Genomic DNA, 16,111 nt, shown 5'->3' with positions numbered 1-16,111 from the left:
AGAGTGCAGGTGTTGCTTCCTCAGGACATCCTCTGCCACAGTGACTTTACCAGAATCGAGACAGGCACACCGTCACTAAGTCACATTTTAAAATACACACAGTTTGATTAATTTCATATTGATCTGATTTTATGTTGCCTTCTTTTTCCTTCACAGCCACATAAACAATGGAAAGCATAGGAGTTTCTCACTACAAACCACAGACAATATTCTTGTCATGAACTGTTCTTATTTATAAAGCATAACAGACATGGACAACAACAGAAACTGTAGCTGTGGCTTACTGCATCCTCTCATTCTCATATGTTCTCATTCTCTCTCTCTCTCTCTCTCTCTCTCTCTCTCTCTCTCTCTGTCTGTCTGTCTCTCTCTCCCTTGGCTTTGGGGTGCTACAGCTGGGAGGGAAGTGGGGGTGTGTGTGGATGCTGACGATACTTACTGCCTTCTCTTCAGAGAGCTGGATTTTCTTTCTTCCATCTCATCAATGGGCGAGGAGGACGAGAGGAGGGAATTGTCTGAGGGATTGAAGGACGGGCTGCTACTGTCTCCCTGGTCGACAAGCAGTGAGCTGGGACGATCCTCCAGTGCCTGGAAGAAATGTAGCAAATGAACAGTGCTGACTGCCCACAGGCCGTGATGGCTGCTGTTAGGGTAAGGGCATCTAACTCAGAAGACACAAAGGATGTGACTGGAAAAATTACAACATTTCTAACAACAGACCAAACTGCATTACTGTAAACACAAAGAAGGGGCTGGAGAGATGCTTAGGCATTGAGAGCATTTGTTGCTCTTGCAGAGGACTCAGTTTCTATGCCCAGAACCCACTTGGCAGCTCACAGCTACTCAGAATTCTAGTTCTAGGGCATACAGACAACCTCTTCTGGCCTCTGCAGGTACTGCACGCATGTGGTGCACATACATATATGAAGGCAAAAATGCTCATACACATAAAAATAAAAACAATAATCTTTACAACAACAAAAACCAATGACAACTCGTATTGTGCCAGAGGAGCTAGGTAAACAGGAAAACAAGAATAAAAATATTAACCAAGGTATGCGTGTTTGTATAATATTCCCCTCAGTTGCTGGGGGAGCTTGGTCACACGCTTTGACCACTGTAGAACTTCATACAGAGTTCGGGGGTAGACTCCAGACATCAGAAATGCCCGGGTCTGACCTAGGTCCTCTGCATACATGTTATGGTTCTGTAGTTCCGTGTTCTTGTAGGACCCCTACAAGGGGGAGTGGGAACTGTCCTTGACTCTTCTGCCTGCTTTGGGGACCTTTTCCTATTACCGAGTTGCCTCATCCAACCTCGATATAAGAATATGTGCCTGGTCTTTTCGTAGCTTGTTTTGCCACATTTGGTAGCTGTCGCTGGGAGGCCTGCTCTTTTCTAAGGGGAGATGAATGGAGAGGGTAGATCTGGGGGGGGGGAGGGGGGAAGAGACTGGGGGAGGAGGGGAGGGAGGGAGGGGAAACTGCAGTTGGGATGTAATATATGAGAGAAGAATAAAAACGAAGAAAAGATCTTTGAGCTGAACACTGATGGTTAGTTTGACACTGGTTAGCAACTGGTGGCCTTCTGATTGGTGCTTATCAATTTTTTTCTTTGCCTGACTTGATGAGTGCCTACTTAATCACCAACAACAAACTTCAGTGTTTATTCTCCAGAGATAAATACATCTATCTTCCAGCTAAACCCTTCCTTCTGTGGGACTAGCTGGAAGCTTGTGGATGGGCAGGGGGCAGGGGTTGTGGGGGGGGGTAGCTTAGCCTCATTTCCTTTTACTTAGCTGTTGTTAGTCATGTGAGGTTGCTGATACGTGTCCTGCTTCCGTTGCTCAGTGGGAACGGAGTCTTCACCATCACGGAGCTGTGAGGACACAGATCTGTGCATACAACTTTGTTAAAGGAAGCCCACAGAGCTGCAAAATCACACCAGCTTATTTATGGAAATCAGGACACTGTTGGTGAACAAATGGAGCTCGCTCCCAAAACTGCACTCTGATAAATAAATAGCAGTTGACCTTTATTGGAAGTACATGTTCTTCCATAAGTGTCAGGGCTTGCGTCACGCTTGTGGATCAGGTGGGTGGTGACAGGAAGCCAAGGAGGGGCGGGGTCTGAGGGAAGACATTGTGCCCTGTGCTGTCTAGACATCTGGGGCTCATTAGGCGAAGCTCTGTTTATTTAAATAATGAGAAAAAAGAGAAAGACAGGGGAGAGCAAAGGAGTAGTCATGGGCCTCATCTGTGCCCACAGGGACATAACCTTATAATCGCAGAGGCTGCCAGGCCGTGAAACAACACTCAGGTGTGACCTGCCTGAGAGGACACCAGAGAGGGTGCAGACATAGGATATTCACCCTGGCTGTGGTGCCCACTGGTCCCTTATGTAGATGTGGGTGTGTGGCAAGAAACCCCAGTGTGAACTGCCCCAAAGCTGCTGTGCCAAGGCCTCAGGGATTTCAGATGTACCACTTGTGAGATCATCTCCTGCTGCCTGTATTTTAGGGGAAGGTCTTTGACAAGCCCTTCTCTTAAATGCAATCGTGTGTGTGTGTGTGTGTGTGTGTGTGTGTGTGTGTGTGTGTGTGTGTGTAAGAGAGAGAGACACACACACACAGAGACAGACAGACAGACAGACGGACATGGGGGAAGGGGAGGGGAGTGGGACAGTGGAATGTCACAGAGCATCTCAGAGCAGATGGTCAGCCCTGCAGGTAGATGACAAGCATGCATAACTAGATACAGGGGCTCAGATAACCTATGCAGCTGCCAGTGTTCTCTGTGCTGCTCTAAATGTCAAGTGCGCTTTGTTCATATGAAGATACCTAAGTGCTGGGACCTGGTCTCTCCTGGACTCTGCCCTGGGCAGCCTTTTGTTTACCCAATTTTAGCCTGAGCCCTGTCATGCGATAAACTGCAATTGGTAGAGCCACAGCTTTTCTGAGTTCTGTGAGTCCTTCAAATCCACAGATGAACATTAGCGCAACGGAGCAGGCCTCCAGATTCAGGCCTGGTCATAGTGAGAGTAGTCAGCAGCTACAGTTGCACTCCTGCGATCCAAGGCAAAGGCACATCATGCTCAACGGCAGAGGCCTTACTTACCATTTTGCTCTTCACGAGTTCTTCGATTGCACTGACAAGCTCAGCTGCACTGGGCGTCTCAGAGCTGGTGGGGCGGACTAGCAACCTCGAAGAGGCCTATGGGAGAAGTTAAGACAGGGCGGGAGGAGAGGGCTCACATTAGTGATGGGGCGGACAGTAAATTCCCTAGCAAACTCCAGCTTTTTTTTTTTAAAGTAAGTCCAGACAAAAAGACCACAAGTTTGTCTTTGTTTGCATTTATTTAGAGTCATCCTTTTATATTTACAATATTCTGACATGAAACGTTAAATAAAACCTGTCTAGGATACATGTGGGAAGCAGACAATGTCTGTTTTTCATCCACAGTCATGTAACATCGTAATGTTTTTCAGAATGGTGACTGGGCATGGGGGCATCCTAACTGACTCTGCCAGTGCTGGCTTAGGCTCTACGCTATGGAGAGACACAGAACCTGGTCAGTAGAAGAGAAAGAGGCTTATGGTCTAATGGGTGAATCTTCAAATAACCAAAAATAAAAAATAAAAAAAAAATAAAAAATAAAAATGGGTCTACCGATAATGGCGTGACTGTGTTTATGGGATTAAGAAAGGGAAGGGAGCCAGGGTGCAGTGACCAGATGGGGGAGGGGGAACAAGCTCACCATTTCCTGTGCCATCCATTTCCCCAATGATTACTGCAGAGAACAGAAGAGCTGAAGCCTCACAAGCTATGAGGTGCCACTTATGGCTAGATCGAGGGTATCACGGGGTGACAGTAAGGGGACCTGAGGGAGGGGCCACTGAGCTGAGTTTCAGTAATTAGCAAACACTGTTTGCAGATTACTTCCGCTGTAGGGTAGCTGGGGGTTGAGGGGGCGTGGGTAATATGAACCTTGCTTCATATTAAGGACAGCAGAGATGCATGCGACACGTGGCCGTCTGTCCAAGAGATGCATTTCTCACAGTGGACAGATACAGGTTTTTACAACAGGCTTTTATGTATGTGGACCAAAATATGCAGTTTACAAAACAAACACTGGTTTGCTCTAATGAAGTTTGGAATATGAGATGAACAAAACAGAGGAAAAAAAATTCAAATGGAAAGGTAAGGAAACTGAGCCAAAACAGACACAGAACACAAATCAACATAGTGCTGCAGTGACGGTTTACAAAAAGAGAGAACAGAACAAAACAAAAAATTAGTTCAAGATAATATACTGTTTGGGAACATCGCTAGACTTTTGTAAATGAAGATTTGCTACTGATAATACCCAACCAAGTTGTATGGCAAAGTATAAATGATTGCAGTAAACAAGACTCCAGCAATTCAGTCCTTTTAAGGGAGGAAAAGAACCCAATTAAACCAGCTCCCCATTGCTTGGCTAACTGCTCAGATTTAAGAGGTTTGTTTTCCTGTTTTGAAAATGCTATTAGTTTAGACTGTTAACAAAACATCGTATGAGTTGTCACAACACCCATTCAGCAGACTCCCTAGCCAGACCGAGAGCCTTCACTTTCTCTCTCAGATTAGCTTGCACCAAGGATGACACCAAACTGAAATTTGGCTCTGCAGCTCACAACCAGTGTGGCTCAGGCCCACAGCACCCTGCCTGTGCTCTCACTGTATGTGAGGCATACGGTGTCTGGGCTAGGAGTTAAAACTAGGCACCAAGTGTGGTGGCCACTTTGCTGCCAGTCAGCGACTGCGGCATAGCTTCCGCTGCCAAAGCTAGCAAGTGACTGTCGGTACCAATGACGGGAGTCAGGAAAGGAAAGGGGAAAACTGTGAAGAGAAAAATGTTGAAAGCACATCTATTTTATTCAAAAAACTTAGTTATTGCCAAACAAAACAAAACAAAAGAACAGTAACAAAAATCCCAGCAATGATTTCCTGGCTCTACTTTTAGCATCTAACAAACAGTGAGGATCATGATGGGACGAGGGTGCAGAGAGGATGTGCAAGCTTCATTTATTAGGTTTCCTTTTTCTGATATTTTATATTTGAAAATTTGCAATTGAGGTGGATAAAATAATTTAAAATGATGTAAGAACTGAAGGGAAACAGTAAACAGAGACTGGCATGGCCGAATCCTTCACACAAGCACAGAGGAGCCACATGGCTCTCAGGCTGACTCCTAGTGTTTTAGTTTTTTATTTTTATTTATTTTTTGGTTTTTGAAGACAGGGTTTCTCTTATAGCCCTGGCTGTTCTGGACTCACTTTGTAGACCAGGCTGTCCTCGAACTCACAACGATGCCACCATGCTGGTCAAACCCTAGTGTTTTCTATTAATGGTGAGGTTCTAATCCTACAAGCACATGTGGCATGCTGAGAAAAGTAACTGGAGAGCAACACAAACTATTTCAACTAGAAAGCCATGTGTAAAAAACACATTATGGAGGAAACACACGGCCTACTGTGTGTTGAAAGCTGTATTCAGGCAGACTGCCTAAGACTTCTGCTCTCCGGGGGACTCTAACCAACCTGTTTAAAATTACAGCAATTACTGAAGCATCATTAAAATCCACTGAACATATTTACATGACCACGTGGTCTGGGAGCAGCATACGCTGGCCTCGTGCTTGTTCTAAATGGACTTGTTGTTCGTAGTTCTGAGATATAAACCGGCTGACTGCTGGGAAAGCACCAGGCTTCCAGTGACTACCCCCACACCCTCCAATCTCCTGGCCTTTGAAATGTGTTGCCATGGAAGCCAGGGAAGGGTTCTGCCTCCTGCCTGGGGGAGCACAGGCCCTCTCTTTACCTTGTCATCCTGCGAGTCTGGCTGGAGGAGGCTGTGCTGCTGGATGGCCATGGGTGGGGGCAGGGGCACAGCGTCTGCACCCTCCTCGCCCTCTTCTTCACCACAGCTCTGCATGCCCGAGGAGGAGGATTTGGATAGCGTGCCACTGCTGAGGCCCTCATTCCGTCCTCTCTGAAATCAGACCAATGATTGTTTGTTCAAGTTGGACCGTGATGACCAAGCCCAGGGTACAGTTCACAGGCTCTGAGCCCCCAAGGGTTAATCAGAAGAGCATAGCGAGGCCAGAACCAAGCACATAATCATTTCCTCTGTTCTTATGAAAAAAGAAAAAAATCTGAGATTTAGCTTCAGTGAGCAAACACAGATATATGAATAACTACGTGAATACATAGTGACCCCCCACAGTGTGGTAAAAATTCAGCAAAAGCTAAGTCCAGGGAAAGAAAAACAAAACAAAACAGAACAACAACAACAAAACCCTAACCAACAAGAAAACACATGAAGCAATAAAATAAAACAAATGTGACACTGTTTGTTTCTCCCTGCCTTTTTTTCCACCCACCCTCCCCTCAGCCTCTGTAGAATTTGGAGAAGCCTAAGTTAAAATCCCCACCGGCTGTGTCAGTGTGAGGACGTCTTGGGGACATGAAAGATGGTGTCTCAAAGTTTAACTAAGAGCCTCCCGAGACAAAAGGGAAAGCAAAAAAATATCTTGGCTGTCCTGTCACCACTTTGACATGACATGGCAATAAATGTGAGGAGTCCCATGTGGTCAATAACACAGCATTTCCAACACTGTCTTTCAGCCTGTCCCTGTACTTAACAGTCTGCAAAACAGAAACCCAAATGGGGCCACGCGACATGGGCGCTTCCGCAAACCAAACCTATGACTTCCGAAGGCAGCAGCTACTCTTCACTTGAAAGAAAGAAACCACAGGGAGGCCTCAAGCCTTTGGAGTCCATGACTTGGCTGACGACAGCCACGGGGCCATTGCACAGACCTACCTCTTCGATGGTCTCATCCTGCGGGGTGGCTGCACTGTCATCAGAATCTTTCTGAGAACCAGCATCTGCGCTCTTGCGGACCTCCCTGCTCTTCTTGTGCTTGTGCGCCAGCTTCTTCGCATGCCCGTCGGCCTTGCCACTGCTGAGCCGCCGCACGGGGCTCGTGAGCCACTTGCGCAGGGTATTGCCGGGCCGCTTGGGACCCGGTGAGCTCTGGGCTCCGATCATGTGGGGCTGAAGGGAAGCCACAGAGGCTGGCGGACTGGCATCATTACTGGAGACCGACAGTGAGTCTGATGGGATGAGAAGAAAAGAAAGAGGGCGTTTTACTGAACGTGATGAAAATTCCTCAATATTGGGGTCAAGTCTGTGCCTTCAGCCATCTTGTTGCTTCTCTCTTAACACACTCTCCGGCAGGCTGATGGTCACTTGGTTGTTTTAACTAGATGTTGAAACAAAACCGACACCTCTCTCTTCTAGGATGATTACCAAGCTGGATTTCCTCTTCTCAAGATGCACTGCCCCTTCCCCAAAGTAGCTCATACCAGCCATCCTGAAGACCAGTGTGGCCACTGCACAGATCAACCATGTTGATTGGTTTTTATTTTTGAGAGGGAGTTTCATGTAGCTCGGGCTAGCTTTAAGCTTGCTGTTTCTTCTGCCTCTACCCGCTGAGTGCCAGGATCACAAACCACATGCTACCCCAACTCAAATGCTTAGATTTAAATACTGTCACTGAGGCTGGAGAGATGCTCCCATGGGTCTGCAGGACCCGAGTTTGTTTCCCACCTTCCACAGGGCAGCTCACAACTGACTTTAACTCCAGTCCCCGGGGATCTGATACCCTCTTCTGGTCTCCACAAGTACAGGGTACATGCATGGCCAACAGCCACGCATACAGGCAAAACACCCACATCTTCCTTCTCTCTATCTGTCCCAACCCACACAATGAAGAGAGATTAGATTCAATGCCTCTAGCACCCATCTCAAAGGCTAAAGTCCAGGATCAATTTATTGATGAAGAAGACAGCACAGCTGGTGTGGATCCTGGGAGACCAATAGCCACTTGTCCATAGACAATACAGATACACACAGTTTCTTTATTGGCAACTTAACAATGTTAACTTGTATATTTGAGTAAATAGTGGCAATCATAACAAGGACGAAGATCAAAGAGAAGCCTTGCCGGTTAACCAAACTGCTCTACAGAACAGATGCCTACAAGCTTCTCACTGGATTTCAAAATTAAACGGACTCAAGTCAGGGCTGAGAGGCTTGCAAGAGGAAGAAGACCGACCCAATCCAGTTAGGTGGGGTATTCCTGTAACCATGAAAGCCGCACTCAGGAACCAGGTGGCCATGCTCCAAGCACCTGACATGGGGCTCTGCCATAGCACCCCAGAACTGAGTGATTTTCTTTTAGGAGATGTAACAATGAAGATGACCATAGCATTAAAAAAATGTATGACCATTAATCTTTGACAGCACTCTTTACACACACACACACACACACACACACACACACACACACACACACACACACACACACACCCCTGTACTGGTTCTTTGCCTTGTGGCACTAGAGACCATTAGGAGTTGTACATACATGCTAGGGTGTTAAGCCCAAAAGTCTATGATTACATATAGCACAAATGGCAGCTCCCATAAGGCCTCTAGACTCTACTTGAGGCAGCTGGGGCTGGTCTAATTGCTGTCGCATTATTTCTTTGCTCGAGACAAGAGGCTGGCAGATGATCTGGCCTGTCATGTATCATTCATGCTTTAAAATTTGGACTTTTCCTCCCAGAGGCAATACTAACCAATGTCTGCTAAGGAATACCTCTTTTGCTTGAGTACATAACAGGCAGGATATGCACACACAGGTATGCATGTGTTTTCTATTTCTTTTGTTTTTAGTGAGTGGTATTGAGCTGTGTTCACACAGCCCAGAAGAGGAAGAAGAAGATTAGAGCGTCAGGTCAACATGCTTTTGCTGCATCTAAGAGCCAGGAGCCAACAGTCCTCAGCTCAGATAAAGGACAAAGAGGCGGAGAGCCCCGCAATGTGTATGCCCCATGGAACTTTACTAACCTAACGTTGAAAACATTTTCCCTCCTGGTCTTGTGGCCACCAACTCACAGTCTCTCCCCTCAGACTTCCAGATGTATTAAGATTACAAGTACACACCACCAGGCTTGACTCAATTAAACATCTTTAAATCTAATATTATATGGTCAGCAGGTGGATACAGTGGGGCTTGACATGGTGGACATGAAGGGACAGCCTTTCCTCTGAGCTCTGATGCGTCATGTCACTATGTGATACTATTTTATTTCACTGGAGGAACAAATGTTACTAGTGCCAGCAGCCATTATGGCCGTAGAAGGAAACTGTGTTGAACTTTCAATTTTACCTTGAAAACTGTTTCATTACAGAAGTCTGAAGATGCAGAGGGACAATATCCCCATCTGCCTTCAAGGTTAGCAGCTGTCCCATTGTATCCAGTGTAATTTTGATACAGTAGTCATAATTTTGGTTATTAGCAATGGTAAAAAGAAACAGATAAGTGATTCTTCCTTCTACTTCAAAGTATAGTATCAAATCCCTCCAGCTTTTGAGTCTCTGCAACAATACACTGCACAAGTGTGTGTTTTAAAGTACCAAAATTCTCTGCCTAAATCTGTAGATGATAATAGCCCACATATCTGCTCCTGTGCTAGGAATGTGACATAATGCATAAATCAGAAGTTTAAAAAACTTCAAAATTACTTAAACAGAACATGCGACTGTTTTAAGTTATCTGGAGAACCAGTTTTATTCAGCATACCCACGACGCTGGTATAAATTTTGAATCTACTAGAGAGACGCCATCACAAGCCCCGATGGCATCTCTCTAGTGGGCGTGTGGTCTCCAGTGTCCCGGGGCACAGACTAAGTATGGTTTCCACACTCCGCACAGAGCTGATGGAACAGTCCCTTTCAAAAGGTCCCGCTTACTGGTCAGCACACAGTTGTCTTTCTCAGGAGGGTCTGCTGGCCACTCCTGCCAGTGGACTATCAGGAGGCAACCAAACCCGGAACCTGGGTGACTACTGCCCAAAGATGACCCGTGCTCTTTCCCAGGAACCATGACCTCTTGACTACACAGGATCCATGTGGACAGCTAGGCTCACCAAAGAGATCCTCGGAACAAGGGTCCCTTCTTCAGACCCGTATAACCTGTGCGTCAAGGTAGGCTCTGTGTGGGCAGGAGCCTAATGCCAACAGGATGCTTGGTACATTTTGGGGCTTAGTAAGTATATGCGGAATAAAGACAACTAAGTGAACAAAACAAAACAAAGCAAAGCAAACCAACCAACCAACCAACCAACCAAACAAACAAACAAACCACGGCTACAAGTAGCCTTACTTTTGTTTGTCCTCCCAAGCACACTGACTGTAATGTAAACCTACAACTGTGATGTCCAGAGCATAGCATACTGTGGCGGGTTCCACAATAGGTACAATGGAAAAGCTCAGATGGTTGTGAGTTTCCACTTTTATGGAAACCAGGTCAACAGACGCCACCCTCTTGTGGTCCACGTCTCCCCTGATGTTCCGAGCTGCTCTTTCTTGGGGCAGGGGCCAGGCTCGCTCTGTGTGAGCAGCATCACTCGGGAAGCTTCCTCCCAGCTCCCCTCCTCTCTCTAACGCTACCTTTCCTTGACTCGGGGGAAGCCTTTGTTCCTGCCTGGGTTAAGGTAGGCATCTTCTCACTCCAAGCACAGAAGGCGAACCTACAACAGGGGTCACTAGGGGCCTGTGTCAGGGCTACAGTCTCTCAGAAGTGATCCAGGCACACTGGTGTACCTGGGTTTACACACCTTACAAGGCAGCAATGGGACCTGAAGAAATAGTAGGAGTGAAAGGAAGCAGCTTTATGAACTGTAATAAGCTGCTTTCAGATGTAGGCTAGCTGAGGGCACCTGGGGCTCCTTGGTGGTACAGAAAAGAGTACATACACTGTATTTGCACAAGTAGCCAAGTACCCTGACAATACCCACAATTCATGGGCAACAAGAGCTAATGGCAAGCCTAGCATGGTGTCTAGGAAATACTAAAAATGCATGGCAGAAACGACCTAGGAGGTGAGTTCATTCCATTTCTATTTTTAAAAGTCTCTTATTTAAAAAAAAAAAAAAGGACACATTTCAGCATAAAGAGATTCTAGCAGGCTTTAAAAAAATCCATGCAGGTGTGCACACAGGAAAGTCACCACTGTTTGCTGGGGTGAGGGGGGGTGGAGTTGGGGAGGAATTTCAAATGGCTTTATTTTTTATTTTTTGCTGAGGTTGAGGTCCATGTAGTACTTTCCTTTTAATGTCAGAAAGAAAGAAAGAAGGAAAGAAAGAAAGAAGGAAAGAAAGAAAGAAAGAAAGAAAGAAAGAAAGAAGCAAGCCAGAAGAGGAAGGAAAGGGTTCAAGCTTTACATGGGAATGTTTCACATGTGCACACAGGGCCAGACTCATGGGGAGAAGAAATCTTTGGACTCCCAGTCTATAAATCTGGACATCTGTGATTAATAAAACCATTTAAATACGTAGGAGGGGGAAGGGTCATATCCTGCTAGTTGCAGACTGCAGAAGACTGAGTTGGAGTTTTTTGGTCGCTGTTGTTTCCCCCCCCCCAGCTTTCTCCCCACTCTCATAGTGGGAAAAGGGCTCAGAGACTCCACCAGTGTGATGGAGCAACACTGGAATGCTGAGGATTAGACTTTTACAACTAAGTCCTGCACACTCTTGAGCTTGAAAATGACTCACCAAATCTACACTGCTTTAGTTTCACAGTGTCAACAGCACACAAGTGGGGTGGAAGGGGGGGGGGGTCGTGTGCAGCTGCATGCAGGCAGCAGACCTGGAGGCTAGGGCCTGACCAGCGTATGCAGAGGTCCTGCAGGTATTTCTCGAGGGCGTTGCTTTCAGACAACTGCCGACAGGCTATGGGGCTGGAGTTCCAAGCCTGCCTGTCACCTGCAGCGTGTAAGAACCTCTAAAGCCCACGACCTTCTGCTTTAGTTTCCTACGGTACAAGGTGGTAATGATTTTCCCTCTCCTGGGTGAGGAGGTTATAAAAACAGGCTTTTGTAAATAGAACCTAACTCAACATGAGGCAATATTCATGTTTTTGCATAGGAAAAAAGGAAAAAAAGAAACTGCAAACAGCAAGTAGGATGCAGGGAGAACTGATACATGGAAAATGGAGCGAGATGGTCTACTGCAAGGCTTGTAGTGGGAAGAACAGCCGTGGCTGCATGGGCGCTCAGTCCTCTGCATCTGCTGTTCAGTCTTCCTTTACCCATAGCACATCAAGCAAGCACACAAACGGACAACTGCTGTTGGCCAAGTCATGGATAAGGAGGCAGCGCCACCACAAAACGCATGGACCAGCACTGGGAAGGGTTCCAGTGAGCATCGGTCTCACATTTCAAATTCCCATGCAGCATCCCCCCAAATGGTTGTGTGTGTGTGCGCACGCGCATGCATGAGAATACGCGTGTGTCACCGTGCACGGGCCGGGGTGGATACTCAAGTCTCACATTCCTAGGCAGGCACTGTATCACTGAACTAACCTGCAGTTCCTGGTTAACTAACATTATTCTGTCCTGATGTCTACTGTGGGCGTACTGAAGAATGTGTCACATGACCTATGCCATGATGTCTGTCTTCCTAGTCTTTAGTCAAGATAAGCATAACCCAGAGAGAGATTTCTAACACAAAGGACTCTTCCAACTCATGTACTAAGGACTGCAGGGGTGTTTTTCAATGTGAGGCACTATTACCTGTTTAAGAAAGACAACCCTGAGGCTGCGCTTCTGAAGCTTGAGGCCAGCTGGGCAGGCTTTACTGTTCTGTACTGGATTTATCAAGAGCTTTTGTTCAGAGAGTTCTTCTGTGCCATGTCAGGGAGGCAGTGCTGCACACACTTACCCACAGAGGCACAGTATTCACTAAGCAGGGAGAAGCAGGCTGCTAGCTCCTGACAGCAGATTGAACTGACCGGAACATTCCACAACATCTCCACAGTCTTCAGATGGGATTTAAAGTCTGTTTTTAAAATCACGGTATCTTTTCCCCCTCTAATTAAAAAAAAAAAAAAGTCCACAGTGCTCTAGAGATTCTCTCAAGATGACATACAAAGTGAGCCAGTGTGAGGCTATTCCACCAGATGTCATCCCCAGGGACCATGTCGTGTCTTATACAATGACTACCCTGGTCTGACGGTGTAGAAATACTGTAGATAATAGAGGCAATACAGCTGAGGGACTAAGGAAGAGACAGCGCTCCACTTAGTGACATGGTTCAGTACTGGTGGCTAAGAACAGATGTATTTTCATGGTCATTTTCCAAATTATAATCTATCTTCTACTTCGAGTAGGTATCGGAAGCTTTTCCTTGCCTGGCTCTTATTTTCTATTCTAGTGTCCTTGCTCTTTTATTTGTTTGTTTGTTTGTTTTTGTTTTTCAAGACAGGGAGGGTCTCTCTGTGTTAGCCTTAGCTGTCCTGGACTCTCTGTGTAGACCAGGTTAGCCTCAAACTCACAGCAATCCACCTGCCTCTGCCTCTCAAGTGCTGGGATAAAAGCATGTGCCGCCACGCCCGGCCTGTGTCCTTGCTCTTAAACAGGCTTCGTTCTTTCCTGTCCAGTGGCCCCACTGAGTCCTAATTTGTCCCCTAGCACTGAGGCCCCATCAGGATGTCAGGGATGATTGGACACCATGAGCCAGAAATCTATGCATTTCCCACACACCCCAGACCGTGGCTTCACACTGCGCTGCGACTGTCATGCTGACGTTATGATGTCAGCACAGGAAGTAATGTCGCCAAAGGCAGAAGCCGAGGAGAAGCACCAGTCCGGAGAAGGGCAACGGGTGAAAATGTGTAGAAAGAATGCAGTGCACTCTGCAGACTTTAAGTGTGTATGCTGCAGCGTAGGGTCCACGAGGCAGCAATGTGAACTTTGTGTCTGCATGAAATATGAAGTGAACACGGAAGACACAAGGGAAAAAGATAAAATTCCCCGTCTTTAAAAAAAAAAAAAAAAAAGAAAGCCCCAGATTGAAGCAGAGGCCCCGGCATAGCACCTCCGCAGCTCAGGCAGTAATGAGGAACACATGCTCTGCAGCCTGAGAGAACGCACACAAGTGACAGCAGACGCAGGGCTTCTCAGCAGCACTCTCCCACACACTCACAGGGGAGGACTTACGGCAGTGCGCCCCCCAACTCTCACACTCCTCCCAAGTCCCAAAACACAAAAAAGTCATGGGTACCAACTAAGAGCAACCAAAAAGAAACTACTGTGGCCTTTTTCTTATGAAGGCTGGAAGGCACAGACACAGGCGCATGCATGCACTCTGGCCCGTGAACGCAACAGGCATGCACTGCTGTGTGATCTAGCTGCAGTGTCACCCAGTGATGCGATGTGTGGCTCCCTTCATACCTAACCCAAGCAGGGTGACCTGGCGTCTGTGGAGCCCCAGGGAGCTCTCAAATAGGACCGATCCCCAGTTTATTCCTAACATACTTGAACATACATGAACACCAGGAAACATGGCTCCTGGATTTATTCTGTAAGAGGGATCTAGACGCCAGCATTTGTGGTCAGGAAGCTGTTTCCTTTCAAAGGTCCTTTCAAATGTTACCCCTGAAGTCTCAGCTAAAGAGACTCAAGGAAACTAAATGCAAAGGAAGCAAATGGCACAATCCTTTAGTCGGCTAGTCAGATGCACAGTATCTTTTCACTGCCAAAGTGGACACACATCATAGGTCACCATGGAAGGACAGGCTGAGCTAGTCCTGACGTCATAACTCCAGCCACTCAAGGGATGGCAGAGCAGGGCTCTCTGACTATGGGGATCTATAGCAGGTGGATGGCTTATGGCCATGCTGTCAGCGTCCAGGCAAAGGGAGCCTTATAAATGAGGGCTCATGAAGAGCGCGACATGGTGACAATATGAACACCGAGGTACACCTAGCTCCTCCCAGGCACTGTCTGGGCTCCTGTGTACACGGTCCTCGGTCCTCGGAGAGGCAGGGAGCGAAGTGATGCCTTCTTCTTATGGCCTCTTAAGGAAGCTCCTGCTCATCTTTCTTACGTTTCCATGCAGCAGTGGCACAGGAGAGCCAGGCACTGCTCACCGGATGGGCACACAGAGGCTGCTTCACAGCCACATCTGTGAACAACAGCCGAGCTGTAAATGACAGTCCCCTCCCTGCAACCCTTCTGTCAACTCACCTCGGCATTAAGAATTCACTTCTGAATGCAATTCTAGCCCTTTGTTTCTGGCGTCTAGAATGGCCAGGCCGTTTTCTGTGCCTTTCATGTGAGTCAGGCCTGTGTACTTTTGGGGGAGACAAACGGCAGGATTTTTCTGCAGACAAGCATCTAAATTGCCAGAGAGGAGAAAACGTCCCCCAGGAATTATTTTGCAATTGATGAATGGTAGGGTCTAACTCAAGGTCAAAAGCAGATTTTTTCCCCCAACATAGGAGTGTTGCATCTCTCTCTCTCTCTCTCCATTAAAAAAAGGAGCGACTAGAAAGACATGTATGCATTCTACAAACTACCAGCTGTCACCCTCCAACCTGGTACCTCTCCCTTGGTGATCTGAGTTCCGGCAGTACGTGTGGTGGGGGATGGGCAGGGCTGGAAGGCTGTGCAGTCTCTGCAGCAGCCTGCCGATGCCCACACTGAGCTGTGCGGGACACTACTCCTGGGAACAACGGGAAGGAAGGGGACCTGCAGTAGGCCTGGGAGGCCTGAGGCTAGGCTCCTACTGTGGCTCCATGGTTGAGGATGCTACAGGGGACCCCACTTTCATCAAGGCACCCCCACAGAGACAGAGTGACACCCTGCAGACTGAGGATGTGATCTGGTCTATTTAGCTGCAAAGCAGGAGCCCTTCTGAATGCTCTGTGGTGCACCTGGGCTTTCTGTTAGGTTGGTACCCATGGTACCCAAAAGTCAAACTAGTTTTTTTCCCCCATAAAATATTCTTAGCTTCACTTAAAGAAGAGTTACTAAAAACAACAAACACTACCACCAGCACCCAGGGCTGGATGACTTAATATTTAGCTCACTGTTGAAGGCGGATAAGGAGGTCTTTATGCTATGAATTAACAGTGTCTTGATTCTTAAGTTCTGTTTGTGAAGCCATTTCCAGAGCATCACAGTGCTTATTGTTGCCCGAACAGACACGCGACTCATCATTT

The 16,111-nt window shown here is 47.0% G+C and overlaps 1 protein-coding gene across 5 annotated transcripts in view; it reads right to left on the bottom strand.

Moving 5' to 3' along the window:
* The window catches only part of TRIO (trio Rho guanine nucleotide exchange factor), a 290,433-nt gene that overhangs the window by 36,910 nt on the left and 237,412 nt on the right, over positions 1 to 16,111 (bottom strand). For all 5 annotated transcript variants that reach the window (XM_084781263.1, XM_084781260.1, XM_084781259.1 and 2 more), the window contains exons 35-38: positions 6,863 to 7,155; positions 5,858 to 6,028; positions 3,116 to 3,211; positions 440 to 588 (exon numbers count right to left, since the gene is read on the bottom strand). In XM_084781263.1, coding sequence (XP_084637389.1) covers positions 440 to 588; positions 3,116 to 3,211; positions 5,858 to 6,028; positions 6,863 to 7,155 — 709 coding nt within the window. The remainder of the gene's footprint in view (positions 1 to 439; positions 589 to 3,115; positions 3,212 to 5,857; positions 6,029 to 6,862; positions 7,156 to 16,111) is intronic.

Source organism: Acomys minous (genome assembly GCF_964271855.1).
Source record: "Acomys minous genome assembly, chromosome: 5".
Lineage (NCBI taxonomy): Eukaryota > Metazoa > Chordata > Mammalia > Rodentia > Muridae > Acomys > Acomys minous.
The sequence above is the reverse complement of the archived record's forward strand: the minus strand, read 5'-3'. Positions and strand labels throughout refer to the sequence as shown.